The 26225-nt window shown below is 33.9% G+C and overlaps 4 protein-coding genes across 7 annotated transcripts in view; 2 read left to right on the forward strand and 2 right to left on the reverse strand.

Annotated features, from left to right (window-relative positions):
• LOC122569783 (breast cancer anti-estrogen resistance protein 1) overlaps positions 1-1107 on the reverse strand; it is a 160607-nt gene extending 159500 nt beyond the window's left edge. Inside the window, exon 1 of the mRNA XM_043731369.1 lies at positions 718-1107. Coding sequence (XP_043587304.1) covers positions 718-762 — 45 coding nt within the window. The 5' untranslated portion in view covers positions 763-1107. The remainder of the gene's footprint in view (positions 1-717) is intronic.
• An 8267-nt stretch (positions 1108-9374) lies between these two features.
• LOC122569085 (craniofacial development protein 1) lies at positions 9375-19882 on the reverse strand. Of its 3 annotated transcripts, XR_006317322.1 has the most exons (4): positions 19594-19881; positions 18832-19228; positions 17754-18739; positions 9375-13715 (listed from the first exon to the last, which is right to left on the reverse strand). XR_006317322.1 is itself a non-coding variant. In XM_043729590.1 (3 exons), the coding sequence occupies exons 2-3, from the start codon at positions 19193-19195 to the stop codon at positions 18225-18227; spliced, it is 879 nt and encodes a 292-aa protein (XP_043585525.1). In that variant the 5' UTR covers position 19196; positions 19594-19882; the 3' UTR covers positions 16293-18224. The 3 variants fall into 3 exon arrangements, 2 of the variants coding, with proteins under 2 accessions (XP_043585525.1, XP_043585523.1); XM_043729590.1 differs by lacking the exon at positions 9375-13715 and having other exon boundaries at positions 16293-18739; positions 18832-19196; positions 19594-19882; XM_043729588.1 differs by lacking the exon at positions 9375-13715 and having other exon boundaries at positions 16296-18739.
• On the forward strand, positions 13711-16679 carry LOC122569086. Its single transcript, XM_043729591.1, has 7 exons — positions 13711-14534; positions 14598-14678; positions 14831-14890; positions 15594-15885; positions 16042-16181; positions 16270-16503; positions 16584-16679. Exons 1-7 carry the CDS (start codon positions 14479-14481, stop codon positions 16597-16599), a joined length of 879 nt encoding a protein of 292 aa, XP_043585526.1. The 5' UTR covers positions 13711-14478; the 3' UTR covers positions 16600-16679.
• A 1306-nt stretch (positions 19883-21188) lies between the features above and the next one.
• LOC122569003 (transcription factor 21) lies at positions 21189-25009 on the forward strand. Of its 2 annotated transcripts, XM_043729440.1 has the most exons (4): positions 21189-22084; positions 22667-22740; positions 22837-22993; positions 24388-25009. In XM_043729440.1, exons 2-4 carry the CDS (start codon positions 22670-22672, stop codon positions 24583-24585), a joined length of 426 nt encoding a protein of 141 aa, XP_043585375.1. In that variant the 5' UTR covers positions 21189-22084; positions 22667-22669; the 3' UTR covers positions 24586-25009. The 2 variants fall into 2 exon arrangements, with proteins under 2 accessions (XP_043585375.1, XP_043585373.1); XM_043729438.1 differs by having other exon boundaries at positions 22667-22993.
• Positions 25010-26225: the final 1216 nt, after the last annotated feature.

Raw genomic sequence — 26225 nt, forward strand, 5'->3', positions numbered from 1 at the left:
GGCAAACAGTATATTGATATTGGTAATTTCTAACAGTTTTCGATAGATCAATGGATTTCACAAGGAAAATTTTTATATTTTGAATAATCGTGGAAATTATACTGTAGACTTGAATTCGTTAAAATAAGCACTATTAATATCGATCATTTCTGACAGTTTGCATTCGCTTAATCGATATCCCAAATATTTCGACCAATCATCGAGTCTTATACAATAATTATTATATTCCTGTCTTCACGTAACGAAGAATACATAAGGTTATTCAACACAAAATCTCGCAATCGGTATTTGGCGGTTACCACTACTTTCGACTTCGCACGTTAGCAAATCGATATAATCGAACGTTGGTTATGTGTCGTGTTTGTGGTATATTAATGCACATCTACGCGAAATTTTCGATAAAAACTGACGAGTCACGTCAAAAGGGTTTCACAAATTTCTCCACGCTGACGAAATGAGTTTACATTACGAAACGAAGGAAATACAGAAAAAAGGTAGTAGAGCAAAAATTCAAATGTATTTCACGCGTAAGAAATTCCTGGAACAGGCATAAATACAACGTCTCTCGCGTGTCACGGAAACAGAACGTTCGCGTTTCGCCATCGTCAGTAAAAACACACTGACCGTATCGAAACAGGCAGAGACTTTCAGGTTGAAGGTCACTACGCGGAACGAGTAAAATAAACTAAGAGTAATATTCGAATCGTTTTCGCTTACCTGATTCAAAGTTGTAGGAATAATGTCAGGGGTCTGTGGTAACATTTTGCCAGTGATCTGTAGTCGACTGCCCCTCGAGTCAAAACGATCTTACAGCACACGCGATCGGTAGCATAATATCCTGACCAGAGAACGGTAGAAAACACCTTGACAGGATACACACAAGGATCGATCACGAGCGACTCAACACTAATCGTTTATCACTGACCGATCGTCTTGACACACTACTTGTTTATCACCCGATGGTCCTTTTACGTCTTTTTTAATATAGTAAACTAATCGTTTTAGCGTTGGTCGTTTATGAAAATATGATTGATTTTTTCCGCGTCGAAGAATAAGCAACGAAACGAAGGAACGCTTCCTCTCACTATGAAATCATGCGCGAGACTGACGGGTCCGGGCGGTGTAGCTAAAGCCGAGCGTAACCGAGCGATCACGGGAACAGCCGAATAGCTATCATCCCCCCGAACGCGACATACACCGACACTATGGTATTTCTGAAATTTAATCGCTATCGACTACCGATGAAGGAATTGTCATGGGAATGATGGCCTCAATTCGTAATAGATATTGATATTAATCAAATTTTTCATGAGTGGGAAAAATATTTTCTTTTCAATGGGGATTTGTTTATACTTTAAGATTAATTAATTTGAAAGTTCTAGGTATAATGATGGCGCCCCGTTTTAATCTATGTTAATGGAATTAATAGTATAGAAAGTTAAAGATGTTTATATTAAAAATCTTTTACTACAGTAATAATAGTTATCTATTCTATTGGCAATTTAAAAAATAGAAGAATAGTCGTAGAACATTTTTCTTTTATTATTTCACACGACTGGTTTGTAACTTTATATGTATAGATTTATAATATTTGAATTATTGAATTATTGAAATAAATAACTTTTTTATCATTTTAAACTTGTATTATAGTAATGTTTGATCTGAAATAAGAAATAGAAAAACATTTAAAAATATATTTTATTTAACATTTATTCTTTCATTAGGAAATTCCAGATTTAATTAAAACATGTGATGTGATGTGATAGTAAAACATGTGTTTTATGAAAGTATCAATCAAAATTTAATTTTCTCGTTTCTTTAGTCTTTAACTTCTTGTATTTCAAATGATTCTTTAAATAAACTGTTTTCCTGGTATCTATCTATCCATTATCGCAAATGATTAGCGTTATAAATTGTAATTAATGATATTATCGAGCGATAACTTTAAATAAAATTACATGCGATATACTGTAACTCTTATCTTCGATATGCTATAAAACATAATTCAGTTAATTATTCAATACAAAAAGCAGTATGATGATTTCATACTTGCTTATATAATTTGTTCATATTTTATATAATGTTCACATTGTTATGTAAAATTTTTTCATATCATAAGATAATAAACTCAAGTATCTCCTCAAATTTTTAGACAAACAAAAATTTATATCGAGATACGACTTGATGATCTATAAAACAACATCAATATTTAAAAGTCTCTAGATCACAATGTTTACGCGTTAAAATCTAATAATTAAATCGTTTCATCACAACACTTACTGTCAGTGATATTACAATTTCCAAACTATAGGCACTGTAATGTAATTCTTTACTTTTTAATTTCTACTATTTCACGCTATTCATTTTACCATAATACTCTACTAATTCACAAGCTGTATGTCTGTCGTATAATTCTTCGTCTTTGTAAGCTCTATTATTTTTTCTGTTCCTCCATTATTCCATTGTTCTCCAACATCCCGCTCGGGTTAAGGACGAGAAACTGTGTCACATCATTATTACATTATCGCACATACGTTTTAGCAGGTTGGTACGAGAATACAGGAGATTCGCGAATTAAAACCTGTCCGATACAGCAACCGCTACTGTACGCGTACGGGTACGGTTCGTTCTACGAAATACGACTTCATTTCTGAAGGGGGGAAGACTGGTCCGCCATCAGAAGCTCGTTTGTATTCACTCTGTAATGGTTGCCTCGCAGGACGCATAATAGTCGTATCTAAAGAGTCGCCTTGCAGACGACAAATTCCTTTCTCCGGCTGCTTCGGCCATACATGGAATTTAAACGCCGCCTCCGCGAGACGAACCTTTGAAATTCACGGAAACCTCGTTGAAAGATCAAACACTCTCGTGGCTGACATTACGAGGGGTCGACGTGAAAGCGGCGAATGGGGCAAACTGGAAGGACGAACATAAAACAGGACCACGAATCGGCGAAACAAAAGGGCTCAGTTAAAAATATCGGTTACGTCAGCTGGACTCTTCTAACGTGGGGACCATTAAGTAGGTTCTCTACTGAATCGCCTTTAAAGAAGTATGTATATTATAATCGTCATTAAGGGTATTTATGTTGAGCTAGTATCTCGTTTTTTCATGACTTTGTGCATTTTTGAAGCCAATTTCGAATTGCTATAAATGTATAATAATAAATATCGATAAAGCGTACATAACAACAAAGGGATTAATTAAAAACCGGTTAATTAAAACCGGTTACCAACTGGGATCCTAAATGAGGACTATTAAGTTAATCCTCTATTAGATTGTGTTTAAAGAGATGTATATGCTGATACAGCATACATGAAGCGCATTTATGAATTAGTAATGAGTTGTTTCATAAATTTAGCTATTTTTAGGTCAGTCTATTATTACTATAAGTATATAATAAAGACACAATAGTTTCTGATTCTTGAATAACTTTCAATATCAATTGCAACATAAATATTGTGATTTATCAATAATTTAAAGAAATTATTTTTATGGAATATTTCAATAAATAGCAATTTTGAATTATAATCTAATAAATTGTTTAATTCTAGCTCATCTTACATACACTCCCCTATCTTTAAATACATCCTTTTTATATTTGTAAGACATTAAAAATATTTAATTGGAAGAAAGAAAACAGTAGAAGTTAAAACAAATTGATGCATTCAACTGATTAAATACACGGTACTTTTTGAATAATGTATTTCATGATAAAGTTTGTTATTTTGAAAAGCCATTAACAAAGAATACTTTTTCCCTTTTCGTTCGTTATACAGAGATGCAGAAATTTAAAATAAATGTAAAATGTCATTAAAATTAAAAATCTTTCATACGAAACGAAGTAGCACGTAAAAGCTCCAATATTATTTTACGTTATATTTCTTTCATTTGTCCTCCTTTCAAGTAAATTTTTGCACTACCGAGTGGAAAGTCCATGAATCTTTTTAAATCTTGACACACCTGTTTAAAGTACCATAAGAACGAAGGTTACATCACGAGGTATGAGTCAGACAAGTAATTCTCATTAGTGTCGACGAATTTCGTTGTCACAAAATGAGTCCTCCACTATGGTTAATGTATCGGAAATGAGTACAGCTTTTACCAAACATGGTCTGACCAAATTTTGTTTCAGATTCCATTCAATCATCACAACTTGTTTGAAATTAACATTCACTGAAGTTTCATTCATCACGTGTCATTAAATGAACTCTTGACATTGTTAAATCTCGAAATATACGTCGCACTTGTGGAAATTTCTTGTGTTCACGTATGATAACGTTCTATTAGGAAAGGAGACAATGACTAACTAAACTAATTAGGAGAAGCTTTATTATATACTTTATTAAATATCTGAGTATGTAATTACTAATGAATAATAACGGAATATCTGTAATACTTCTTTCTTTCTAATATAAAACTGTTATTCTATCTTCAAAATTATTCTGATATTTTTACGAATGCTTCAGGAAAATATAATTTCTACTTTTACAGTTATTCCATCCAGTTACTCCGCTGTATTTCACTCTATCCTTACATATATTCCTTTTTACTTGTTCAATTTTTATAATCAGTCAATTACAAGCCATCTCTTCTCTCCCTCCATTAATGTATACATTAATATTCCATTTATTGTACTTTGAAATATTCCCTTAACATAAGCAATCTTTACTATTCTATAAAACATAAGATATGCTAAGTAATATTTTAACACAATGTAAATGAGGAATTTAATAAACGAGACAGTATCTATAATATGTGTTTTTCTAATTTTTATAATTTTATCTTTCCTCGTACATTCTCTATTTCATATCATATCATGTATATATATATCATATCAATATTTATATAATAAATAATCTTTATAATATTGTAAAATGAAAAATATTCAGATTTTGATAAAACTTTTTCTGATGAATCTAGAACAAAAGTAAACCTTAACATAAATAATATTAAATCATCATGGAATTCATGCCCAGTATCATTAGAGAGATTCTATAAATATCTGATATGTATCCGATAAGTATCTGATTAATTTCGATTTCTCAAAGAGCATTTGTATATCATGGCTTTTCTCTACTTTTCAATCGATGCAATTAGCCAATGTGGATTCTCAGTGGCTCAATTATATTTTAATAAATCCTACACTAAATGCTTCAAAAACCCAATTAAACTCTATCTACGTGTTCCTTCCTATTCACACAATATCCACGATCGATCAAAGTTCAGAAATTTCACTTTCTTTCATAGATCGCATTTTCTATTAGCAAACAATCGTTCTCAGATTATCTGCTTTACGTAATCAAGACAAAAGATAAATTAATTACAGAATCTTCGCGGATCGATACAAATTCACTTCCTACTGACTTTCTACGTCCTACATTAATCCGCCATAGAAGAATGGTATTATCCGCCGATCATTTCCGAAATAATTTATCGTCAAATTTCACGACATTGTGGAGACCGGGCACTCGCTATTAATTCCAATGTCTCATTTACGTTTACGTTCCTGGCTCGCTCATGATAGCAGTAGATACAACGACCGGTCGATGTATCTATGGAAGAGCTGGCGCCGCGAAAGCTCTAGAAGGCTATCCATAAAACATGCTCGCTCGAACGAGGAGAAAGGAGCGAGCGAAAGAGCGAGCGAGATGAAAAGGGTAGCTCTGACGAGAGAAAAGAAACCGAACGTCTTCTCGACACGCTTGTCTTCTGTGGCCACCAAGAAGCGTTTAGCCAAAGGGAGTTCGTTTACACGGAGGGTGTAACGGAGGGACGTTACGACAGAAAGAAAGATGGGAAAAGAAGCTGTTGAACAGTAACGGTCCATCGTCAAGGGAATATCCACTTAAACGATCGATCATATGGTATAATGTAGTTTAATCGCGTAGCTCTTTGGATGTTTTGATATCGCATCGTCTGTTCTCGAACCTTTTTAATTTCCGATTATGTTCATATTTTCTAGTGAAGTTGTAGCTTCGATAAATATTTGTGTACTGATGAATAATAACATCGAGGTGCGTTAAATTTTAATTAGGACATCAATTTTTGTAGAAATATATAGAAAGCATAGAAATACTTTGTTTGTTAGGAATATGTTGGCTTAGAGCATTATTTATCAAATTCGAAGTACAATATAATGTAGTATAAAGAATAGTTGAGCAATAGTTATATAGTGTGACACACGTTACATAAAGGTTCGATTCTTTAGTAATATGTAACTTGAAATATATATATAGTGCAAAAGCTACGAAGCAGATCTTTGTAATTCAGCATCGCAGTTTTAGAAACTTTAATGCTTTGCGTAGTTCGAAAAGCAAATTCTAATAACATTATACAACGTTAAAAATTAGTTTACTTAATCAGAATAAAATTCTTCACTCGGAAAACGAAAAAATAATTATAATCATAACATCGGTATTTGTATTGAAATTAAAAATACAAAGTACCTTCCCATAGAGCGAGAAGTTTGAATATTCACACGCGTGTGTAAGATACCATTTTTAAGTAATTTTAAGTGGTAAGTTTAAAATAACTTTAAGGAAATCGACATTCACATTCTATCGATACCACTTATACAAATCAGTCTTCCCATAAAAATCGTAAAACTTACAGGAAAAGAACGAACATCGCTAATCGTAAGAATTTATGTACATTGAGCAATTTCCTTAGATAATACCGTCAACATCGATACAGGAACTTATCAATTTCCACATTATCAAAGAAAAACGAAGCACTTCCATAGAATTTTAATGCTCTTTCATTAACTAGAAGCGATCAAAGGGGATGCCTTTGCGGGAAGCAGCGTCAGACGCACAAAGATGCAAACAGACACAAATTACGCGGTGCTACGCTAGCTACAGCAATTTCAGCTTGTTTCCTTTTAAAGTCCCCCGCTCGACGGCTTTTTGCGTGCCCTTTGCGCCGCGGAATAGATCCGCGAACCGACTCGATCTTCCTATCTCTCTCCATTCATAAAACATAAGCTTTTAAACGAGAACGAAAGGCATAACCATCGGTGACAGAGAGACTGGCCAGGGAAAAAAATGAGCGAAACGGAAAATCGAAGAGGAGAAAGAGAACGATAATGAGTACAAAACGGAAATACGGTTCCTCGATGATGAGAGGGATCGAGTTTTCTTAGCGTTCGTTTTATGCGAAGATCGAGGGACGTCAGACAAGAGGTTAATTTTACCGTAAGACAGAAGAAAACAAAAAGATAAAGAGAACGAAGGAGAAGGAGAGTAATAGGAAAGAGGAAAAAAAGACGTACTGAGAAATATACCGCGCGAGAGGTACATTTCCGTGAGTTAATTGAAAGTTAGATACATGCGAAATACAAGTTGCTCGAACATCGAACGGTGTCAGGGGTCGTTAGTCGATGAAATTATTTCATCTCGATGGCTCGTTAAAACAAACATGGCAACGGCGATGCACGCTTTGTGCCGTTGGATTGGAGGAGAATTAAGTACGAAAGGACATGACAAAAAGGAGTCGAATGGTTCCACTTCGAGCCCGAGTCTTTCTTTTCTTACGCCCTGTGTCTTGGCACGCATTAATTCGTACCACGTTTCTTTGGTATAATTGATCCACATACCGATCCAAGTGCTTTTAGGCACGAGTGGTCTCTGCGTTTTCGAGTGGACGTCTTCTTTTTTACTTTAGCCCCCCCACAGGAACGAGCCGGCCTTATCCGTGCTCGGATTCTACGCTCAACGCTAGGCTATTCGACTGGCGAAAAAATTTCTAGCCAGATAAACGGACAGCACGTCCACGGACGCTTTTAGCATTATGATTTTTACCAGGTTGAAATGTTACACTTTGATAAATGAACTAGATAGTCGAGTTTCGGTCTGACTTCGCGTTACTGCCTCGATATTGAAGTGTTTCTTTAGTACAAGTTCGTTGTTGATGCAAGATGATGTATAGGAGAAATATACTCGACCTATGATTTAATGCGCGATTTGAATAAATGAGTCTTACAGGCTGTATATTCATGAAATGTAACATAAGTTATAATTTTTTGTAATATTATATGTTTGAGAAGTCCTTGAATATAAATGCACCTAAACTTCGACCACCCGTGTAACGCTATCAGTAAACCATTGTCAGTTAAAAATGTGAAGAAAAATGAATGAAGACGATAAGTGGTTACAATTTTACTCTTAGAGAAGTCTAATAACGATAGAAATCTTCGTTTATAGAAAGTTTCGTACAATTAAAGTTTAGATACCCGTATGCCGAGATGTTTTTCAAACTTAATTTTCTATAAAAGGAAAAGAAAATCTCACATTGGAAAACTTCGTTCTACATATTCGATCATATTTTCTATGTAAAATCATTCTATTTCCATACTAATGTAACATAAACATAAACTTTCATATTTGATCAATTTTATTTATTTTAAGAAAGGTATAGAAGATATCGTATCTCTGGAAATAGACTTTCCCGAAATTTCAGCTTGACAGGAACTGGAACGCTTGTTACTATGATTTCAAGTAACAAGTTCATGTGTAGTGGCGAAAATAAAAGTGGAGGATAAAGTTTAATTCCGAGCTGCTTGGTTGGCACGCAAGGTAAAACCAGACGCTGGAATCTTGGTAGTGCAAATCAATCTTATTGCTAGTCTCGTCTAGTTCGTTTCTGGCAAAAGGAATTCCTGGAATTTTATCAGTGGCGTATTCAGAAGGTATGCCAGCTTGTAACAGCACCCCGGAAATTTTCCAGTAACGGAATATCCGTTTACGTCTGTGCTTAATGTTTCTTTCCTTTATCATTGCACGAATCAGAAGTTTCACAGGCAACTAAAGAACATGATCACACTTCGATGTTTCAACTTCAACTCAATTTTAACGACTCGATAATAAACAAATAGTTTCGTGATATGAATAAGAAATCCTTATCAAAATTCTAATTTATTCGATTAGATTTCAATTCAACTTTTACTCCAATAATTTTTATTTTCCACCGCTAATTTAGTATGGTTTTCACACGAAGCTCCTTTCTCTCGACTATCATTCACTGTTATATTCCAAAATAGCAAAATGAAATGCACCGTAAAATTGTTCTAAAAAATAAAGAGAAGCGAGAAAATTTGAAACGAAACACGCAGCAATTAACAAGTATGAATAGTACTGTGTATTGGCTAAGTACGTTACTGCATTTTATTCGCGACCTCCTCGAAAAAAATTGTCGAAACCGAAGTGAATTCTCGATCGTGAAAGAGGGACGGCGATGAAAATAGATCTTCTGGTTTTGCCTTGCAGATTCCTTCAGGTGCACCGAAATTACATTTACCGAGGGAAACGTTCCGAGCAGAGATAGCATTGATTATCCTCCGTTTGTCGCGTTGCTGGACAGCTTCTGTTCACTTGACGAGAGAAAAAAGAGGCACGTACTTCCAATTATGTAAATTAACAGCGGGTATATAACGAAGTCATCTTTTGCATATGTATGATCGAATAGAAATAAGAAGAATCGAAGGTCCGGTAAAGAAAGATTTGACTAATCGTGGGTGTCACGCTTACTTTTTTCTTACTTTTAACGAACAAGTAAAATCTATTTCTTCTATTGTTAGAACAATTTTAGACAAAGGTATTGATCGTTTGAATATAAAAAAGATCATACGATTAATTACAATGCCGAAAATATATATATATAGAACTATATACAGGAGGTCTCAAATTTAAACGTGAAAACTTCGGGAACGTGAAGGGGAACGATAAACTAGGAAAAATGTCCTGCAGAGATTTGCTTGCTTTTGCTCTATTTTGAAGAAGATCGCGAAGAAAGAAACAAAAACGTTTTCGTTTTCTCACTTATTTATTTACACTTGTTTATTTATGTTATCATCTGTTGAACGAAGATGAGATCGAATCGTAGCTGCGGTGCATCAAATATGACCTGAACAATTCCAATTATTCCAATTATAGCTGTCACTGTTAAATGTAATGCTTGTGCTACTACAAGAGGCCAGCATTTTAAACAATGTCTTCATTAAATCTTATCTCAATAAATATTAATCAGTAGAATAAAATTCTCTCTAATTTATAAGTTAAAAATTCTAGTTCCTCATATATATTTCTTATAATTGCAATACTAAACTCGTTCGCCTCTATCTCTTTATCGTACATAACAATTCTTTATCGCAACGTTATTAATTATAAGATACTAAGATCAAACCTATATAACCGCATACAATTCCTGCGATGATCCATCAGCTTATCCTTCCGCCGTGAGAAAAGAATTACGAGCAGTTTTCCGGTGCCGGAACAGAATTAAACGACCTTAACAAAACACGCAACGAAGAGCCGCGTTTTCCCTCTATGCATTTATTATAATTTCTTTGCTGAATGTGTAATGTCCCGATCTTTTATACGAAATAACAGCTCTGCCCCCGATCCGTTCTCGTAAATTTGCTCTTAGATCATCCGTGCAATCAACCGTGTGTAATTTACTTTGGACTCGCCGTGCACGGTTTTATTATCAGCCGTCCCTTTGTAATTTGTTATTCGATAAAACACAGCATGGGAGGAGCTTTTCCTTTTTCTTCGTGTCCATCGCGCTCCTACCACCACGAAAACTGCAGAAATTCCCTTTTACCGTAATTATCATCCGCGAAACCTCGGGGCTCAAAGTTCTCTTTCTAGTCGTCGAAAAAACGCGAAGACGGTTTTCACAATGCGTTATAAAGCGCGCGTAACATGTCCGCCGCTCGTTACAGTTTGCCCAATAAAGAGCACAAAGAATATCCTTTCACGCGGATCCATTATGGCGTTCGTGAACGCATTGAAGCCTCGTTTCGCGACGCTTAAAAATAGACGGTAATGGTTTTCGCGTAAAGCCCAGCCGACTCTTAATTATTAACACTTCATAACAATGCCCGTAATAAAGCACGTTCACGTGTACGTGTCTATATGTTGATTATCGTAATACGCGCGTTGCGACGAAATGTCCTGAAGGAATTGTTAGGCAGCGTTTGGAACGAGTTTAAATTTAAACGTAGACGCCTGGAACGTCTCGTTTCGCGCGGATTTTAGCAACACTACCGTTGAATTCCGCCAGAAGACTTTTGGCCAACTAATAATAGTATTCGGACGCTTATGAAGACCTTTTCTTTAGGTGTTTAAGGGATTGGTTATTTTAAGTTACTGTCTACAGGGTTGGAGTCCTCAGACTTGAGACAATGTTGGAAGTTACCGCGAACTTAACTGTATTTTTTCCTTACACTGGTACAGCAGAATCAATATAAAAATTCTTCTTTCAGAAACAATTAATCGTAGCAGTATTTTACTGTCTATCGATTACAAAATTTAGTAGAAATACAAAAAGCTTTAATTACTAAAAGCAAGAGATGTTGCCTACATTTGAAATGTTCGAAAACTCGTTTCTAATTAGGTCTTGTCGTATTAATTTTACTAAAAAGTTCATGGCTCGTTGCTAAGCCCAACTTATTCTTTTATCGATTAGCCTCGTTAAATTGCAAATGCTTAATAGAATTATCAAATATTTACTAAGCATCGTATATGTTTATCAACATATACGATACACCTAATTTTCGTCACTATTCAAATTAATCAAATTCTATATTCTCCATTGTTAAATACATCAAATACGGCTAACAATATATAAATCGGTACACTTCCATTTACAATATCTTCGCAGTATCCGTATTCCGAACGTGTAGCCAATTATAATCTACACCACAAAATAAATAAAATTCTACTTTATCGTACAAAATAACACCTTTAATAACATTTATTATCTTCTTCAAATATAAATAATTGGTTCAACGGTCGTGTTAATCTTACCACGTATGCGCGTATATTGACACGACAAACAAGCAAGAAAATAACGAATATAATTCACATTTACTACATCAAATTATTTTTCATCGATATAATATATTCGAATAATTTCCTTCCAGATCGCAATTATAACCAAGCATATGATTAACGTTTTATTGATGGACACGTTTATGATGAATAACGACCTATTATCATTTATTGCCACGGGCATTTAAACAAAAATGAGGAAGAAGGTTGATCGTTTCCCTCAAATTGTTTAATGAGAAACAAAGCACTCTCGATATCTACGTACCGTAATACAATAATTTTTTATAAGACTCTAATGGACGTTCCTCGTCGTTGATATAGTAATGGCATTATCTTCTGATATTCAGTCTTCTATCAGAGTTTTATAAAACAAAATTTAACAAATGTAAAAATGAAGCACTTAAATAGAACTCTGCCTTATTCTACATTTGTTTTCTATTAGTGTGATGACAGTTTTATGGTAACAATCGTGTAGTACATACCATCGAATTCTATCGTACAACATTCGATGCCTCGATAACTTGTTACGGTAATAAAAACTTATCGTTAAACAATTTATTGAAAAATTAATTATTCGCTGTGCAAACAGAAGGAAAATTACAACAAGTTTTATTATCGTTCGACCATTGTTGTTCGAACGATGAAAAATTTAGCAAATTTCTTTATTGTCGACAGAAAAATGAACAAATAACACAGGAATTACGTGAAAATGTTATAAAAATTGTCACTGAGACAGCACGCATTTGTAAAGCAGCTAGAGATGGCCATTTCGTCATTATCGTACTTCGCACATAATTGTAATAATAAAACGATAAATTATTGATAAACGACATATCTATCTTATTTCGTTTAAAAGTTCTTTAAAAACAAGGTGACAAAACTTCTTTTATATCGTCATGCATATATACAACTACCATCAAAAACATCAACGAAACTATCTCCAGACCGGCTCTATCTATTCTACAAAGACGAGTTCCACAGCAGCATGGTACTTAATCCGTCGATCGAAATAATCTCGCCGTGTATGCACATGCATCGTTTCGTCAAGGAATCGGGAAAGTAACGAGTGCACTCTCTCTGAGCAAAAGAAGAGAGGCTCGCTCGAGGTGTTTTGAAACGTATGGAGGTTGCCGGAGGAACGGTCGAACAGATATTCCGGTTCGTGAATAAACTGCCGATGGCAAGGCCACAACTAACGGCCGCCAGACTGGCGTCGATAATCCTGCTGCCGTTTTGCACACACGTTCAACAATCCACGCACCGTTCCACCTCCGCTTCGCGCGGCTTCCTCTTTCGCCCTCTTCTTTTATCTTCATCGCACGGTGTATCATAATTCGGTTTTACGACGTCGGCGACACCTTCGAGATCGCGATTGCGATCCGCTCGAGAAAAAGCAACGTACCCTCCGGTACTTAAAAATTTGTGACTCGCGTTTCACGGACATCTTCATTCAAAACCGATTACCTACTCAACCTGTCGGTTAATTAATTCGACCCGCAGCGAGTATTTGGTTGCTTCCGCCATGATTCCGTCATCCTGATAAGTCACAAAGTGGATTTTAATTCAATTTTACTGTCAGAAACGCTGTCAGAGACATTTTCATGGCCACGTTTAACGCATCGATAAAAGGAACCCTTTTTTGGAGAAGCTCACGACTCGAACAAGTTTCTTCGTGCTCTTTTGGTTTCTCCTTTTTCTTTCGGTCGTTTTTTCGGCAGATTTCTTGTTGGTTTTTTAGCAGGTTGCAAGAACAACTTCATTTTGTTAGCGTGATATTCTTGTTCCAGTGTTCGAGTTGTTGGTATATTTATACCGATGATCATACATTTTATATTTTCGGTCGATTTAATTAATTTGGTTAAAGATAAAAAATTGATTTATCTGTAAAAAAATATGTAAACTTCTTTCTAGAAGATAAAGGTAGGATGTAGTTAATCTGTGAAATTAATACGAAGGGAATATTGAGAAATTATTTGCGAAATCGGCAGGTGTGTAGTTATCGGAAAAATGATATCTAGTGAAATTCTAAAAATCAGCTGCAATGATTGCATTGGCAAATTTTTAATATTTTGTATTGTCACCGCTATCGTATTTCTCAATATTCGATATTGCGGATAAGATATTTGACCGAGCAATTAGCTAATGTTGAAACGTCAAGATAACCATACTGACTCAGATCACACAAATATATCACGTGAATGAGACATGATTGAAGCCGCTTTCGCGATAATTGCACTCGAAACGCTCAAACATACTCTCGACAAGATCACCTGTCAGACCAACTCGTGAAATCAATAGGTTACATGAAATTTATGTTTTAAAACACAAAAAAATGAAGATGACAAATTATAACGAAAGAAAGTTACCATTGAATATGATTGCTATTAATTATTAAGATGAATAAATGGTTTCAAGAAAATGTACGATACAATAAAAAGAGAAGAAAACGCTGAGTCCTCCGTGAAATCAGGAGGTTAATGAAAAAATAGATACGAGCGTTTAAAATAAGATTGTTTAAATAAACCGTACTATCGATACAGATTTTATTTGAAATATGCAATAATAATAGAGCAAAATTAATACTACATGCTCCATTTGAATATTTATCAAATCCAGATACAAATTTAACAGAAAATAACGAAAGATGAAAAAGAAAAATTGTAAAGATCCTATATGTCCAATGAATCGACACCCATCAAGGTACTTGAAAATAATTGTAAAAGTGGTATGAATATTTTTCATGCAAAAATTGTATCGTTTAAGGCATCGTCCTACGAGTAATAACAAATCAAAGGATGGGACAACTACATCAAGAAAACGCAGTCGCACAACGAGTTGTAGAAAGTACTTTAGATAATCTTTGCGTTGCATTTTCTTTTTTTTTAATTTCAATTTCAACAATTATTTTTTCATGGTTATGCGACGAAGATATAAACTACGTGATGTATAAATAAAAAGGTATGTTCTATGAATAAAGATTTTCATTTGATTTCCAGCAAAATGTGCCAAGCTTCGAGATCGACCGTAGAAAGTTCAACATCGATGTCGAGGACACGGTGAGAGGGTGATAAATAAATTACAGTCTTTGTTGCAGCCACCTGCATATTTTGCAAGGAGCATCGTAGCGACAGATCCTTTACAATCTTGCATTCTTTAAGATCTTCATTCCCATGCCATTTCAGTGATTCACAGAATACCTACTACACTCGTTAAAATTAACACGTTACCTAATATAATAAACACGCATGGATTTCGAAATACGATTAAATGTACTTAGAATCGCTCGTAATTATTCTATACCAACGTGTCGAGTAATATTATACTCATCATGCATTTTAATAACATTATATAACACCCATTTTATGATGCTGGAGAAGCAAAGGTAGGAAGAACTAATGGTTCACTTGGAAGACAGAAAATATTTTTTAATGTACCATTTAAGCGAAATAAGTGTAAGAGAAGATCAAAGTGTAAAATTTAGTACAATTAGTATTTTCTGATTCTACTATAACTTCTTTATTCAAACTTATACTAGTCGATATAAAACATACATAGAAGAAGATATTAACTTCTCTGATTTTAAACGCTAAATACCTAATAAAGTCGCAATTATCAATTTTTACATAAAATTCGAGTAAAACTTGTCTTAAACTATAAAGTTTGCCTGTGTTAGAATAATCATGAGCGTTACACTGTGCATGCGTCGAACTAAAAAGGACTTTCTTCGTAATTCATAAGTATTTAATTTTTAAACCACAGTACAAGAAGCAGAGAATCAATAAAATCAGGCAGATCGAGGTCGATCTGTTGTAGATCGCGCAAAAAAAGAGTCTGCCACTGTCGCAGAATACGAGAAGCTCGCAAGCAAGCAAGTCCGCCAAGAAAGAAGAAGCGCATAAGATCTCGATGTAAAACGTTGAAAAAGAACCAAACGCCTCTCTGTATATGCGTCAAAGGATCCAGTTCGCAAGATCTAAGGAAGAATTGCAAATGTCCATCGACGTGCCCAATGCTTTCAAAATATGATGATTGTTGCTGTATAAGAAAGAGGGTATGCAAAGCAACCAACTTTAATCAACAAAAGAGAGGCAGTATAGTTGTCCATTATTTCTTATAAAAATAGTAACTTCGTGTCATAATTCAAGATAATAAATAAATAATCTTCATACTAATAACATAATTTTAAGAGATTAAGTTTCTATTTTAGAGAAATAGAAGCAAGAAAGGAAATAATCCAAAAAATAATCCAAGAAACAATCCAAAAAACAATCCAAAAGCTAATCCAAATTCAAATCCTGGAAGAGGAAGATCGGCACGACAATGTCGCTGCAAATCACCTACATCAAAGTCAGGATCAATTAAATAATATACATATACATATATAAATCCTCCTGTATATCGCAAATAGAATAACATTTTTATAATTGACATTTAGTCCAAAGAGAAACATATTTGCAAGAGGACTGTCCAATTTACGTAGGAAGCTACAACAATTTGAACTTCCTTTCCGTCGGTATGAAAAACTAATATGCAATGGTAATAATCGAACAAGTATGGCTATTAATATTTCTGTTTCGAACCTAGACATAATAGGAAACAAACATGCAGAACATGCACCGACCGATGCTACTCGAGAGTTTCTTCAAAGAACCGAAGTCAAAATGCGCCAGTAAGCATTTGCGAAAACAAATGAGTAAGCAGATGGTATTATATTATTGAAGTAAACTTATTTTTTCTTTTTTATTTTAGGAGAGGAGGAAAGTGAAATTCTGCAAATAAGGGTAACAATGAATTGGTATTTCTGATAAATGTTTCGTTTGTATTTGCTTACAAAATCAATGTAAGTGCTCGAAGACTCGATGAACAAGCGAATGGATTTTGTCGTGCTGGATATCTTTCGCGTGTTTCAGAAACGCGCTGAATTATACATACAAGAAGGCGTAGACGAACGAGCTGACCCACAGTTATGATTCGTAGGCTCGAGGCGAGAGAAAATTGTTCGTCACGAGTCTTTTGCATGTTGCCAGAACATTCGCCAGCATTGTAACGTATACAGTTACAGACAAGTGATTAATAGTGATCGAAAAACGCCTGCCTAGTATCGCACGACAAAAACCACTCGTTTGCATCGGGACTGAGAGATATCTTCGATTTAAGAGCTAATGGCTTGTACGCTTAATAATTAAGTAATGCGAATATAAATTACAAATCGATAAATCATACGAAGGTATTAAGCAGCGTCCATGAGAATCATTTTTTCCAAGACCTTTGACGAACTAAGAATCTGCTTTGTGCTAAGAGAAAAGAAAAAAGAAGTACATCGCCAAGCGGAGCATATAATATGAACGACAAGAACAATGAACAATCTATTCGATACTTTGAATAACGTTAACCAATACTATTCAATCCAAGATACGATACACAAAAATATAAAAATGAAATGAGTGTTCAAATATTAACGTACATCTTTTATTTTTACGATATTAAATAGTCCATATGCATAAAGAAGTTTCGTACATATCCGTAAGATACTGTTTTATAAGTATTCTAAAATCTATAAACCTGAGCTTTGAGAATTTCAAGATCGTTTTTTTTTTTCAAATTAATATTGTTCTAACAATTAAATCTATAATCTGACACGCTACATCTTTGCAGATATATCATGCCGTAATTCTGCAAATAAGTATCATAAATAGGTACAGCTGAAAAAATATAAAATTGTAATATCTGTAACAACAATCTACGTTTTTTATATCGTGTGTATTTCGTCTATAAATATAGTAAAATGTTCCATGTGACTCGCCCAAGGCAGTGATCGTAAATGAAAAAGAAAAATGTCATGATTATTTCTCATACATACTCGAATACATATTGTATGTATTCATTCATCATACAAACGACATTTTATTAAATACCTACACTATTTATACTGCATCAATCATCCTTTCTCCATTGAAACGAAATAAAAAACATCTCTGGAGCTTGTTTATTGTTAAAATATATGTATATCGTCGGTCTCTGAAGCACCAAGCTTCAAACATCCTGCTTCGATGCGAAGTTCTGTGATATAATGAATCGAGACGAAGCTCGCGGATGGTAAATTAAACTATTACGTAACATACTATATTATCTTCAATACATTGGAATGATCAGTCTCTTCTCACAGAATTGGCTCTCAACCGCTTCTTAAACAGATCCAGCCGATTGTCAAGCCAAGCGAGGCAATCACATTTTTACATATGGCATGAGATATTTAATAAGAGTTTAAACAATTCGATTAAATAGGTGCTATAAGCGCCGACAATTGGCAAGTCTAATAAGGTATTTATCTCAATACCATCCCTGGTTCTCATTGTTGGGGAAAAGATACGTATACATGAAAATATAAATTCACCGTGTACTGCGTCTGTTCGCATTACGTAACTGCTTTTCAATTTCAAACTGTCTCAAATCTGCTCTCTGTAAGAAATCTTGACGTTCTAAATATCCGTCTTTACCTTTGTTATGAGTACTAATTTCTTCCTCTAAATTTTCTTGTTTCTTATAATTGTCCCAATCCAACTTGGACTTTTCTAAAGTACTAATTTTCGCCTTTTTCCCTAATTGACCAAGGACAGAAGAAATACCTCCCAAACCAGCCCGTTTAAAACCTTTTCCCCTTCCGGACCCTCGTCCCGCAGGAGGACCAGGGTTTCCTGTTTTCTCAGAATTTTCAGCAGAGGATAAAGATAGTCTTGCTTCTGCAGAGTCTATCGAGACTTCTTTCTCGACCTTCACTTCTTCACCAGCAAATTCAAATACCTTAGTTATCTTTACTTTTTCTTCTACTTTTGGCTTTTCTATCGGTGGTGATTTCTCTTTTGGTTTATTTGTCGCGCTTTGTGGCTTAGATTTAGGTACCGTTGCTTTAGAAATTAAAAATACAATAATTGGTAAAATAACAGCAATATATGTATAATTCAGCAATGCTAATCAATTTATGGCTTAAATTATTTACCTGTATCCTTCATAAAGTCAGCCCAAAGAGAGTCAGCTCTCTTTTTCTCTTCCTCTTCTGTAAGTTCTTTTTTTTCTTTTGATCCTTCTTCTTCCTCTTCTTCTTCTAGCTTTTCATCAATCTCATCTTCTACTTTTTTTCTTGTTCTTCTGTGCTTTTTAATTTTAGACTTTGTGACTTTGTTCTTTTTTCTTCCTCTTCTCTTTGTTGTTTCTCTTTTATTTTCATCATTTTCATCCTCAGGACCACTTTCTGCATCACCTTCAGATTCTACTTCAGACACAGGCTCACTGTCTGCACCATCAGGAACATAATCTTCATCATCTTCATCAGAGTCAGAAGGCAATTGATGTTCCTCAGTCATACTTATATAATTAAAACTTTACTTTTATGATAACTATAAAGAAAGCATATTATGTATTTATTGAATCCAATCTAAATTAATCAACACAGTGTCATTGTTTAATGTTCCATTTTATTAACAAAGAGTTATTGAAAAATTTGAATCCATATTATTTGTAAAATAAAATTTTAGATATACACTTACTTTAAAAGCTTCCACAAGAATTTATACAGCATTTGTTAACAAAAAAAAAAGATAAACTTTTGGACTCAAATAATACACAAACAATTGTTTTCACAAAATAAACTTCATCGCGTTTCGTATACAAATATACAACCTAACCTCTTTGAAGTACGCAATTCCATTAATAATCGGAAGTCAATAACTTAGTTATTGATTATGGGTATTTTAGTACTTACTTATTTTCTCAAAAACACGACCGATCGTGCTAAAAATTCAGTTATACGATGAGCTACCTTCCGGAACGTTCCTTGCAATATTCGGAACGTTATCTGTATTTCGTCGTTCGTCGTTTAATCGTTGTATACTAAGAAACTTTGAATGAAATTTATTACTATTTTAGAAACACACAAATGAAACATTAGCACACGTGAGAAAGTCACGAAAAATTAACAACCGAAGAGTACGAATCGACTCACGATTCGCAAATGCGTTCGATGCATCTCGCCAGCCATATTTACTTGCTCATCGAGCGCCTTCTTTCGCGAAACTTTAAACTACAATATCCTGCGTGAATTTGCAACAGTATATGTATGTATAAACAAATTACGCTCGCATTAGGCAAAATATTGTAATTTAATAAGAAATAGACAATTTGATTTTATTATAAATAAAGTATCTTTTAAAAATTTTGCAAGCAACTTATATTTCACTCGGACAAATGCAATGTCGACATCTATGTGAAGCTATGTCGATAACTGTAGGATACAGCAGAAAATCAACTAATAATTTCGACTTATCTATCTATGTAACATTTTTATTTTTCATGTCTAGGTACCACCTTTCTTTATTACAAATGGTTCTTGATGTAAACTTAATATGTATCTAAAGAACAATGTTTATTAAGCTTTACATAATTTCTATCAAAGGCATAATTTCACTTCAATATTATTTACTTGTAACCATTCTTCGAAAAATAATAATTTAATAACAATTTAGTGGAATATTAATAATATTTATTTACGTATAATTATTCTTAATCACACAAACGTAAAAAATATTTGTCTATACCATACAATTATTATATTGAAATTAATCGTACTGTAATTTCTTACAAATATTTTTAAAGTATTTCTAATTTTTAATATTTATTATGATATATTTATATCATTAAATATTATCATATACCTACAGTATATTGTTTTAGAATTAATTATTAAAATTATATTTGAGAACTAGTTTAATATTTTAGTGAATGAGAATGTATCAATAAATCAATATATCTTGATGAAATCTGAGATCACGGTAATTTTCACACTTTTGAAATTCCGTCCTATACAAATGTTTAGTTACAAATATCTTGAGAAGCGAACATGGTCAATTACATGGAAAGGAGTCAAATTGCGAAGGAACTTTCACGAATCTGTCGAGCAATAAGTCAACTCCTGCTTTAGGATAAGTAGGATCAACTGGGTCACCGCATACCTCGTATTACAGGATCCATTTCAAATCCTCCTTTCAACGAAATGGTCGACAGCCCGTTCACGAGGATTTAAACCGGATTAATAGATCAATCGGCCCTTTCCTCCTACACGAAATCTTTGCAAGAGGGAAAAAAGTAGTAACACTGAATAGAAAACAGGAACAGAAAATTGATCTCATCACGAGACAAATACCTTTAATTTAATCTGATGATATCATTAAGATACGTATCTAGTATAGTCATAAAAATTTGAAAAGAAATCTTTTTTTAAAGTAATTTCCAATTAGGGAAAAATCCGAAGCAAATTTAAGATTATGATAATAAAGAATACAGGAGATGATTAAAGATAGTTTTATGTAAAGAGAAATCCATCGTGAAGAATTAACGAATTTTTCTCACTAAATGATTATTGTTAATGAATTTTGTTAAATAAATACTTCACTAAATGTTGTTGTGTTTGTTACGATTTAAAGAACTAATAATGAAAATCAAAGGATATAAAATAAGTTTTTTATCATTAACTTTAAATCTTTTGTTCAATGTATAAAATTAGCTTTATTCTATTCATAAACAATGAAATCATTGTACAGCGGCTTACTAAAATTTAATAAAAACTAAACTGTACGTATTGCAAAGATTATGAAATTTTTACCAAAGAATTATCTTCTAACGAAATAAAAACCTTCGCAAAATATTCATTTCTGAAATCAGTCTTAAGTACATCTAACTTTCAATTCACGCATTTAATTATGTTAAATAGGATTTCAGGCTACAATAACTACTTAAAAAAACGCGACGGATATCCGGAAGAAAAACATTCGGAGCAAAGGTCAATTCCATACGAAAAAAGCGCTATTCGTGGATATGCGCTCCAAAAGAGGATAGAAGAGGAAAGGATGGACCAGGTGGCTGCAGATGACGCAGAACTAGACGATTGGGCGAGAACTTTGAGGAAAAGCAAAAGAGGAGGCCGTGGCCAAGCCGAAGGAAGATGCTTTTACTGTTCAGAAAGCTCCGCCCGATTTTCAGAGGCGTCTCAAATCTCCCTCTTCCCTGCCAATGTTCCTTTTCTTTTCTCTTTCTTACGTTTCCTCTCAGCATCCTTCTCTTCGTCCTCCTCTTCGTCCTCCTCTTCTTGGCTAACAGTTTTGACGTACAATTAGTTTCGCGCGAGCGTCGCGAGCTATCGTGGCATTCCAATAATACAGATCGAAGAAAAAATCAAACTCGTCGGAAGAAAGACAAAGGTGAGGTGTCCCATCTTCAACCCTTGCAAAGTTTCAACGCTTGGAAAGGAATTGGTGCTCCGAAATTCTGCTTTGATCTCGTTATTATTTTTCTTTCTTTTTTTTTTTTACGAAACAGTGAAGAAAATCACAAGGTATTCTTTCCCGAGGATTTCTTTACGTTCTATGTGTACCGAATCTTCTATATTGTCTGGATCCTAAGAAATCATCGCAAAGTTTCACACGCGAAAGGAATTTCTGTTGAAATTGACTCTGAACTTCTGCTTCGATCCCGTTAACATTTTACATCAATGAAGATTTTACATGATTTCAAATGAGTGAAGATAGTTTGTAACTCAAGAGTAATATCCTCTTTCCCGAACAAGGCTGTCTTTAATTCCGTGTATTGACGTGAATAAGTTAGAATATTCTTTTGTTTTTTTTTTTTTTTTAATCTTAAGAAACTCGTTTGTTAAGAAACTTGTTCCCTGCAGATGCTGCTAAATGATTAAAATAGCACGTTACGACATTGGAACTACAAGGTTCGAAGGAAATTAATATGCAAGGATTTGCATGGTAAAATGAAGCAATTAATAATTGCAGAAAATGCCACGCAAGCGACGCGCTTCGACGCCGACGTTGGAAGCCGATGAAGAGGAATTCGTTTCGGAAGAAAAGTATAGTAAAGACGATTTGGACAGTCGTGCGCCAAGAAACGCGGCGAACGCGAGGGAACGGGCTCGGATGAGAGTACTCAGCAAGGCGTTTTGTAGATTAAAGACAACTTTACCTTGGGTACCAGCTGATACGAAGCTCAGCAAATTGGATACCCTTCGTTTAGCAGCTACTTACATTGCTCATCTTCGAGCGGTTCTGCGAGATGACGGGGATGCGCACTCGGAGACTACCAGATCCTTATCTTTGGCGTTGGTAAGTTTTATTTGTGCAATTTAGTTTAATTGTTTTGATAAAAGACTGAGAAGATGTTTATGTTAATCGAAACGCGTGTGATAGAATTTGATGTAACGTAGCGTAGTATGGTTTTTAATTTATTACTTAGTGTGTTCCATTCTAATTGTTTATTTCTTTTTTTTATTTTATTGTAAGTTATTATTAGCTTCCTGCTTTTTCATGTGTATTATCTTATCCATGTATTATCTTGTCTTCTTTTTTTTCGTGTATTCTTCAAGATTGCTTCACAATTCAGGAAACAATCGTTTCCTTTTACTTTGTAATTTTCTTTATTTGTTTACTGTGTTTCTCCCGTTTCTTTCAATACATACGATCAATTTCTCTTTATTTTGTCTGATCAGCTTCTAAAAATTAATTTTCGACTGACTATCGCCCTTTTGGGCGTCCTAAATAGATTGTAGTCATTAATGTGGATATTTTTACTTCTTATGATTGAAGAGTTTCAGTCGTAAAAGAAGATGATCTGTACAAGTAAATATACAAACCGAAGGATTTTTCAAGCTGCAAAGTATTTTAGACAATACGAAATTGTCATTATTTCAGAATGGGTTTTACAAGTGAATGTACTAGAAGATACGCGTAAGATGGCGTGTAACACATGAATACGTTGATGTTGATAAAAATATGAAGATTTTTATTTGACTCTGTGATCATTCGCAAGAGTCGATTCAACGCAATAATAATAGTAATACAACAATATAACAATATAGTATTGTAAAAATTAAAAGATTCTTTTTTTCTTTTAATGTTCAAAGTTAAACATTGCCTTAAACATTGTTATTATACAAATTTTGGAACTACATTAACCATCTAAAAATAAGCGGAGCAAATTGTCGAGTTTCCTGCATAATTGCGATTTTCAGTGTCACGATTACGAGTTCGTAAAATAACAGAGTATCCAGGTGGATCCAGTCGGCGTCACAACGCGTCGTCTTCGCAGACACGTTCTCTGTTTACGTCTCTCCAGGTGGATCGGATCACCCTCAAAGCTTCTACCCGTCTTTAGTTAGTTCCATTATTTGGAGAACAACCGTTTATTCCTTTTGCATTACGGGCCAATCGAATTTACATCCTTCTTCTTGTTTCTACGACCGACCAAAATTGTTCTCTAATAAAAGAAAGATTGAAAATGATTTAAGACAGCGTAACAAAAATTATAGTAAAAAATTCTTTAACTCTAAATTGAACGTTCATTTTATTACAAAATCGTCAGATAAAATTTGTAACACGCGGAAGGAAAACGTTTTTGAACGACACGAGCTTCTCGAGTTCGCTTTAACGTTCCTTCGATCGACAGAATGGACAATTTCAAAGGAAGCTTTGACTAAATTTTTTCTCAATACTTTTTATAGTCTTGGCCGTTTGCTCTTCAAGGTGGGAACGCTTCTATGTTGATGAACAACAGTTGCAACGTATCATCGTCAACGTCATCTAGTTCTAATCAGTACCGCGGTCAGCAAGGAAACCATGAGATACAGAATTTCCATCATTCTGGACATCAGAGCGTGTCACTACGTCATAATCACGAGCCACAACTTTCCTATTTCTAATACATCTGTCAGTGAAGACATTAAAGAGAATATCGTGAGAAATAAAAGAAGAACGTTTTGCTCGCCAACGAGAAGTTTCTTCGTTCACAAAAGTACTAATAATCGAGAAAATCTATTTATTGCAGGGTGCCTTATTATTCTGCTATTTATTTATCTACTCATGTATGTTTGAAAATCGATTATTATAATATCTAGATATCGTAAATATCATTGTAACCAAAGCATAAGTGCTAGTCCAATAAATTATTTCTATAAATTATAAACCGCGATGATTATATATTTTTAAACTTCTTCTCCCGTAATTAATTTATTTAACTTGGAAATGAAAATCTGAGACGTAATTTTATTAGTAAATACGTGATTATGATGATATTTTACGATTAACTTAACAAACGTGTAAAAGTTGGAGAATTTTTATGCCAGTTTAAATAAGAGTTTTAATATGTATTTCGAATAATAAAAAAAGATGGGAAAATATTGAAATTAATTTTCATTTCACTGAATTTTATCTGAAAAATTTAAATGACACGATAATAAAGGAATAATATGATAACTTATTCGAGAAGATAGCGCGATAATGCTTCATCTATAATTACTTTCATATACTATATTACTTTAACGTAATTAATAATTTAATATCACGAAGCCGAGATCTCGTTTAATCTCGGAAATTCTAAAAATTATCATTGAAATAGCATTCCGTGTAATTCCGAAGATATTAATTCCGCGGAAATTTCGAACTGTGGTTGGAAAAATTTATGCTGCTTCCGGAATGGAAACAGAGGAAGGATGTGGTAAGAAAAGAAGGATAAAGAACGTTAAGTTAAATAAACAGCACGAAGGGCTTTTTGTATAAACCCAAAACTAAAATAATATATCTCGTTCCATCTACAAATCGACCGAGGTTGGGCGTATCGTTTAGGTCCCTCATATGTCAATACAAACCATCTCTCGAACTTTGTGAATCATATATTCCTTTCCATACTTGCGTGAACGTTCTGAAAAATGTTTTGCGCATTGTACTATTAATGTCCGTGAAAAATGAATCAACTTTCCCGTTTCGCTTGAACATTTATTCCATTAAGGATATAAAACATTACAAAGTTTATGAATATTATTTTAAGCAGCTTTACTTCTTTCTTTAAGAAAAGTTAACAAGTACTACGGAGAATGTGCGAGAATGTTACTTAAAATTATTAAAAATTCTAATAAATCTGTGACAGACGTACCAATACATTTACAACTTATCTACATTGTAAATTTAACGTTTCATAGGTAAAGAAGAATAAGGTGAAGAATTTTAATTGCATATTAGTTTGAATCTTATTTCCAAAACGAATAACTCTCAACGTTATTTATTAACAGTTTCGTTATCTTATTTTGTGTTCAATTAATAATGTTGAATATGATGTGAAAATAATGAAAGAATTTAATATAGAACTTCATTGAATATCATGTATGCTATGTATCGTCTATGTTAATATTCTACTTTTTCAGTTCCTGATATACCTACGTAATATTGAAAAGTATTGTAGCATAAACGAGAAATAATACAGATTTGGCGCTTTATTAAACCTCGAGGTTAATATTCTGGAATGCCGATCACCAAAAAGTCAGAGTGTTTCTTACGTCCTCTACGA

The sequence above is a fragment of the Bombus pyrosoma genome, linkage group LG7, assembly GCF_014825855.1.
Source record: "Bombus pyrosoma isolate SC7728 linkage group LG7, ASM1482585v1, whole genome shotgun sequence".
NCBI classification, from domain to species: domain Eukaryota; kingdom Metazoa; phylum Arthropoda; class Insecta; order Hymenoptera; family Apidae; genus Bombus; species Bombus pyrosoma.